Source organism: Sphaeroforma arctica (genome assembly GCF_001186125.1).
Source record: "Sphaeroforma arctica JP610 unplaced genomic scaffold supercont1.86, whole genome shotgun sequence".
NCBI lineage: Eukaryota > Ichthyosporea > Ichthyophonida > Sphaeroforma > Sphaeroforma arctica.
The window spans coordinates 8923-16350 of record NW_014040472.1 but is presented as its reverse complement, the minus strand read 5'-3'; the positions used below and the strand labels follow the sequence as shown (position 1 = coordinate 16350).

Below are 7428 nucleotides of genomic sequence, written 5' to 3'. Positions count from 1 at the left end.
TGTGTTATTATTGAAGTGACAGTAGGTTTTAGCGCTTACTGTTGATTGTTCGTGTATGCAGCTGTGCGTGCATGTCGCCGTCACTTAGCTGGTTCTGCACTCTCCAACGATGCCTTCATCCAGTCACATGTTTACAATACGGAACGTTTTCGTATATCTAACTCACTACTTTCCGGTATAACAGTGTTGTAGGTTTGTTGTACGTTTAGAGTGGTTTTGTCAATCTGGACATTGCGATCCACATTTATTCCTGCTGACATTGCATAGCAAGAGAACAATCCATCATACGCAAGCCATTATGTGCGTGACACAAGTGTGAATTCAATATGGAGTGCCGTGCTCTGTCGATGTACGCATTAACTTCACGTAAAATGCATACCCGAGAGCTCTTTCAGCTGGTCGGTGGTCATACCACACGCCCATATATCGTGTTTCGTTGCCGGATCTTATGGTAGTCGTCATCGTTCACGCACCATCTGATGCTTTATATATCCATGCAACCGAAATTGCTACACACCAAATAATCTGAACCTAATATGAACCAACGTACACTCTCTCCAAATGGTTGGGCAGGATTTTGATCCGCGCGACATGTGCTGTATGAGTGGATGTGCCCATTGCGTTCTCGACGACCTGTACGAGGAGGCTACTAAGGCCGAGGCCGAGGGGAAGGATGTTTCGAAGATAGATCCAGCCATCAAAGCATTCATGGATATGGAAAAGAAACAGAAAGAGAAGGCGAGACTGCGAGAAGAGGCCAAGAAACTGAAGGAGGCGCAGAATGAGGTTCCTAGTTGAGGCATAGGTATCGATGATAGGTCGACGAGATAATGAGTTTCAGGTCAAATCGGTCAGAAACCGAGACCGTGGGTGCGCTTAGCAGGCTGTGCTATCGTCGAAGGCGCGAATTAACAAGCCTTCTATTTCAACAAGATCGGTCCGAGTGCAAATAACTGGCATAGCTCATCGATTAATGATATCATATCACTTTCCCACTACGAAACTATTGGTTATGGTTACTCGAGGGTAGGTTGTGGTGCTTACCACCCAGTGGTCATTAGCGCGTCATACACGCTCCATTGTGCGCAAGTAGCGTGGTTATGGTCTGGCGAGGCAGGAGGTACACGGGATTGCAGGGAGACGAACTCCGTGTCCAGCGGGTGGGGTGGGGGGCGATTGGGTTCTATAGACAACTAATCTGCATCGCCTCTAAGTTTCACCAACGTGCTGTTCGATAGTTGTTTTCCCAGTGTCTCGTACGCTCTCACGTGATGTGCTGGCGGCCGGGTGGGACCAGTATAGACCAGCGCAGATAGAATCAGGACAGAGTATTTATGGATATACGCGCTGCTGTGCATTCTGTACACGGTGCATATGAACCGTGTAATTTTGTGTGGGGACTTCTGGTTTCGTCACTTGAGTTCCTATCGGAGGAAGATTTGAAGACTGGGGTAGTGCGTAATCGGAATTGAGGAGTCTCGGTGAGTCTCGGTATCGACTCTCGAAATGAACGATGCAAATCTGGGCTATAAACAGGTTGTTCTAAGCTTAATGTAATATTGTAAGTAGTATAAATAGCACCAGAATTTTATCGCAGCGCGGTATATTCTGATGTTGGCAAGTTGGTGAGTGGTATTGAGCTCTCACTTCACCTCTAGAAGATAACTAGAGTGAAAAAGTATAACAGAAGTAAAACTAACTGTTGTTTGAATTACTGAAGTGAGAGAGGTTATGAAGCAGTTGTCAATTCAGACGCGCCATATGCTGAGCGAACGAAAGAGTGCGTCGGTGGAAGGTTTCTAAAGTATCTGAATACACTGGCGCGAATATCGAAACGCATCTGCACTAAGCAAATTGCCTTTTCACGCATTTATTTCATAAATTATGCACTGGGTCTGGGTCCTACAAAAGATCCGGTGTGTTTGTAACTCGTGTGATTTCCGTTATACGGGACGTTATCAAGAAATACTTTGCCCTTACAGCTTCGATGGCAGTAGATTCTCTAGGAATACCAAGCGGAAAATCAGCTAGTAGCGACATTGCATATTCACCATGCACCTGCAACTTACAGATTTGTTACTATGCACTAGGCATCAATGGGGTTTTAAGAAACCTCACTGTTTCTAGAGACAAGAAGACTCCCTTACGCGTGCAGTCCTGTCTGTGATTGTACAAGAAATGAATAGTCTCCATCCAAGTTTAGACTTGCGTATTCCGAGTGAGATCTTGGAACAACTAGCGCACTTGTGTGTCTCTAGAACAAACACGTGGTGGCATGGTGCACCGTCCATGTGAGCCATAAGGTGACACATTGGTAAAGCAACCTCGCTCCTCACTGCAACAACATCACTAGAGAGATCGTTGACATACTCGCGGGTTCGTATGCAGGACTGTCATAGCAAGAGCCGAACGCCCATGAGAGCATATTTTTAAGTTCGCTGATGTCTTGAGCTAAAAATACAGATGACACGGTGTCCGATGACTACGACGGTAATCAACTACCCTAATGCGCACACCAATAGCTCGCTTAACGCATGTAGATCTGAGGATAGTATACACTCTCCTTTTTAGTCCAATACTATTAGCTGGCCAGAGTACTTCGCGCACCATTCGCCAGCTCAATATCCATAGCTGGAGTTCGACTCACGCAGTGTTCCGCGGACAGCACATCCTCCCTCAAATGGAAAGAGAAAGCATAGCCACACGAGCATTCATATCCATCACGGATTGAAACCGTACCCTCTGTAGTAGTGCGGGAGTAGTTGAAGCAAATCGCCCATCCGGAGAGCCTGTCTTCAGGTGATGAGAAACAAAGCAATCATGCGTAACGAGTGTCGTGCCTTCTCTTTACACCCTTATGTAAAGTTGATACAGTCAAGTAAGCTAATGACCTCTAGTAAGGGCGATGCGAGCGTCCACCTCAGAAATCGCTATCTGACGATATGCCACCATCCTGCGCACTCACAGATCCGCCCGTTTTCTTGAACCCCACGAATGGGTTAGATGTGCTTGTCTGGGCTGTGGTTGTTTGTGACGTGCCGTGTGCATCGCTGGCATCCCCACCCGCACCAACAGCTACAGCCGCATTCCCCTGGCCATCCAATATGTCCACTATACCAGAATCAGGGTTCAAGGCCGCGGCTTCTCCTTTCACCGTTTTTGTGGTGCTGTCTATATGGGCATCGTTCAACTCGCCTGCAGATTCACCGCCCGAGCGCTGTGACGCGGTGGTGCTAGGCGCTGCTGGTTTCGCTGCCGGGCTAGTTGCTCCACCGTCTGCTGCACGACCTGTTTGCACTCCGGCCGTGCTCTCAGCATCCTCCCTGGGTACAACCACACCGTGTTCAGTGCTTGTATCCAAGCCCGCAGTCTCCGTGTTTGCGATACTCGCGTTGGATGTCTCGTTATCTCTCCTTGTTTGCCCAAGCCTGCTAGCCATCACATCTGCCCATGCACTCCTTTGTGCAGTGGCACTACTCTGTACAGCATCCTCGCTTTCTTGTGCGCCGTCACTGGCAGCACTGCTGCCACCATTCTTATCTACACCTATTCCATCTGCCGTGCTTTTTTCACCGGAGCTCTGTTCGGGTAAGTCTTCCTGCAGAACGGATTCTGGAGCCAGCGAGGCTTCTGTGCTCCTGAGTGGCTGTGTCTCATCCCGTGGCACTGACCGGCTCGCATGTGTCGGTAGTAATGACTGTGGCCGTGATTGCGTCGACGTCTGCGTGGAGGTGAACGTTGGTGTTTTGACTGAGGTTGTTGGGCTGGCCGATGCTACACCGTGTCCCACAGGCTGCCCTTCGGAACTCGCCATTGTACGCGAAGTGCTCGCTGTGGCATGTTCAGTGCTGCCTGATGCACTCCAGGACTCCGTTTGGGTAAAAAACGGTGTGCTGGAGGCTGGTTGGGCGAAGGGGTGTGTGTTGTACGCCGTCATATTCAACAGTATCTGGTCGAGGCCGCTGTGCATCTTTTGTAGCATGGCCAAGCGATTGATCATTCTCTGTCGCTCTTGTTGGTACTGTTCGTCTGTGAATGGTCCTTTCGGCAGATAAGTATCGCCTGTGGAGGAAGTTGCAGGTAAACGTCAGTCAGCAGAAGGCAGATACAGCAAGGATGTCAAACAATAGACCCGTGTTCAAAAGAGCAACCTAGAAATCAGAGTGTTGTGCCCACCGCGGCGGGTCTAAACAAGCTGCGGCTATATCGTATCCAGTATATATGCGTTGCACATTTCAGTGAGAGCTGATGACAAGCAGCACCGTCTCGCAAACACAAGCACACCTACCGATAACTCCTTCCTGACTGCTCGGGCCCGTAGAGTGCAGGGGTTGGGTTGGGAGACCACCAGCTGCCCTCATAGGATTTGTAGGACCAGTGATTAGTTGTTGTAAGTTTTGAAGCGGCAAGAAGGTACAAGTGAGAAGCTTGGACAAACAAGTATGCTACAGGCAGCGTGCAACTATTTCGACTAATATGAACAACCAGATCAGCTTGAAGCTTGAGCTATCATTATCAACTGAACGTGTTTCATATAGTTTTGAGCGAAATAATGAAAGCGAGAACCGAAGTACGATAATACACATCCAGACAGGTTTGGAAAATCGAAGATCTAGAGAAACCGAGACGTAGCGTGCAAGTACTTGGTGAATTCACAGGAAATGCCGCACACAAGACTCACCGCTCTGAAGCGAGGCCGTAGGAACAGGCCTTTCGCCAGGCAACAGAGAAGACTGGCCAGCTATCGGTTGCGATGGTGTGTATGCGGACGTTTTGGTATGCATATGTGTATGCGCGGCGGCAGAACTGTTTGCCGGTGCCGTGTAGTGGGCGCGCGCTACTGGCGCAACGTGCGGAGCCACAGACTGAGGACCAGGTTTCCCCGGAACATGTGACTGCACGTCTGATGGCGCGTTGGCAACCGAGGACGCATCGGATCTAGCCGTGTTTTGTGGCTGGGTCTGGGTCTGGGTCTGGGTCTGGGCCTGAGTTTGGGCCTGGGCTTGTTCTTGTGCTTGATTCTGAGCGGCTGGCTGTTGTGCGTTATTTGCTTCTGGCTGGTTGCGTTGCGCCAGTCGTGCGGCCGCGGCATATTGTGCTGCATATTGGTGTGTTGCCGTATAACAATATGTAAGATATACATGCTGGAAATTCTAGTAGATCAATACCTTCACCCATATTCTTAACGAAATGCAGATGGTACCTCTACCTGATATGTAACTAGTAGTATGCATATCGATTTTAAGCGCCTAAAGCTAAAATATAGTGCTTAACAATAAAGCCCAGAGACATTTCGATCAAAACGTATATCCCTGATTTGATTCGTTTGACCGAATAGCTGCACGTCACAAGCAAACAACCTGTATCAATACAACAAATTGCTACATTTATATACCGATCAAAATCACAAACCGACTGGGTTACCATGATCCTATCTCGAAACACTTTCACCTGGCCTGGACCTCGCCCAGAGCCGAAGGTTTGCAAATGTGTTCTTTGTAGAAAACTTACATTCGAGAACAGGCCTTCTACAGGTGGGGCATGTGCGTTGTCGCTCCAGCCATGATCGCAAACAGGTCAGATGAAAGATGTGTCCACAAGGCAATCTGACAGGCAAATTCGGCAGGATACAGGGGAGAAGCGAAGAAATCAGTCTTATGAACAATATATTGCGTTCCGATAACCGTAGAGCATATGCATTTCATATCACAAATGTTCCGATGACAACCATACAGAACCCGTTCATACGCGGAGTCGCTGATTTGCTTCTCATCACATATCAAAGAAGCACAGCTGATGAAGATAATCTTACCACTGAATATCATTACATGCGAATGATGCAGCTATGTTGCAAGTTGCTACATTTGCAGCTAAAGCGCTAGCGAACAACAGAGTTACAAGTTGCTATATTGTACTTACTTTTTTGAGCCAGCTTCCATATCCTCTCGGCAGATAATACATGTGCTATCCATAGCCGCAAGCTCTTCTGGTGTAGCATCCGGATACCTGTTTAGGGCAGAGCAGATCGGAACAAGCTGTAGTCAGAGCGATAGTCATGTACGCAATGTGGTACTTATAGGGCAATTATTTACATGCACATGCAGCTACATTTGCATAATTCCTCTTCAAACTTCAGAGTATTCTGCAGCTCGGCAGAAAGTCACGAACTCGTTTCGAGCTTCCAGGTATCTGCAACCTTAGCATCAAACTACACGAATTGCCATATAGAAATAAAGTATTAGGTCAAGATGCAGAACATACCACAATACATACAAACAAAACAAAAATTTACACGATGATGTGTCCACCGAAACTGAACAAGCCACGCACATAATTCAGCAAGCACGGCAACTGTTATAATCACTGACGTCGAACAAGCATAGATCGATCACATGCGTGAGAGGTGTTGTTCGAAAAGACAGACTAACACCCTTCAGAGCCTGAGTTATTCACGTGCACATCCGAAGCACCCCAGTCACCTCGCCGATCTATTTCTCGTCACATACACATGAGGACAACTACATGTATGCACATACATTGAAGATGTCACGCCGACCTTGAGTGGTGACACGTGCGAATCCCCACAGTGCACAGACTGCGTCGTCGAGCGTACGCGAAATCAAGTAGAAATACATTACACCAACATAATAACTCGACACACCCCAGAAGTTTTGCAGCGGTGCACGTCATAGTCAGCTACAGCGTACACTTACCTTTCGTTCATGTTGGACGTGGCCTGGTGGTACTGTACCATATCACGTACACGCTGCACGAACGACCTTAGCGTCATGTAAAGATCGCGAATGATGTGCAACGGTAGTCCGTAGTAGTTCATCACAATACCGAAGAAGCAGCAGTAGAATATAATTCTGATGAAATCTGCAGATATTAGTGTGCATAGTAATTGAGGGAGTGCGTTTTGCCAACAATGATTGCTAACTAAGACCCTAAATACTGTAATATATCAACCCCGGCTGTCGTCCTACCTATCAAGAAAACAACCAAGTGCATAGCGTGCTGTCCGTACCAACTATATTCTAATATATCATACATTGTTCTGCTACATTATTCTGCTCTACGAGAGTACTGATGGATACCACGGTAGCACTAACACCAGGCCTGAGAAGGCAAATTGTTTTCTGAAGCTGTGTATGTCAGCCACAGCTCGAACTGTCAGCACCAACACAGCAGCTGAAGCCTACTCGTGTGGGTTCTGTTCTGTGTACCAACTTGTGTCATACCTATACATAGCTCCACGTAGAAGATAAACATGGACTTGCGTTCCCATGGCGCTTCGCTCAGTACTTCGATGCAATTCAGCATGTACTTGAGTGTGATCGATATCACAGATGATGCCAATATGGTAAACTGTAGAATAAGGAGAAAAGGTTAAGCAAGTGACATCGATTTTGGTACGCAATTTATTTA

General features: G+C 47.5%; 2 protein-coding genes across 2 annotated transcripts in view; one reads left to right on the top strand and one right to left on the bottom strand.

The window, feature by feature from the left end:
- Window positions 1-561: 561 nt before the first annotated feature.
- On the top strand, window positions 562-798 carry SARC_02001 (hypothetical protein; the record flags this gene model as incomplete). Its single annotated transcript, XM_014304244.1, has 1 exon — window positions 562-798. One exon carries the CDS (start codon window positions 562-564, stop codon window positions 796-798), a length of 237 nt encoding a protein of 78 aa, XP_014159719.1.
- Window positions 799-1764: 966 nt separating this feature from the next.
- SARC_02000 (hypothetical protein) overlaps window positions 1765-7428 on the bottom strand; it is a 7288-nt gene continuing 1624 nt past the window's right edge. Inside the window, exons 2-8 of the mRNA XM_014304243.1 lie at window positions 7242-7368; window positions 6714-6879; window positions 5920-6006; window positions 5512-5606; window positions 4682-5098; window positions 4289-4351; window positions 1765-4062 (exon numbers count right to left, since the gene is read on the bottom strand). Coding sequence (XP_014159718.1) covers window positions 2921-4062; window positions 4289-4351; window positions 4682-5098; window positions 5512-5606; window positions 5920-6006; window positions 6714-6879; window positions 7242-7368 — 2097 coding nt within the window. The 3' untranslated portion in view covers window positions 1765-2920. The remainder of the gene's footprint in view (window positions 4063-4288; window positions 4352-4681; window positions 5099-5511; window positions 5607-5919; window positions 6007-6713; window positions 6880-7241; window positions 7369-7428) is intronic.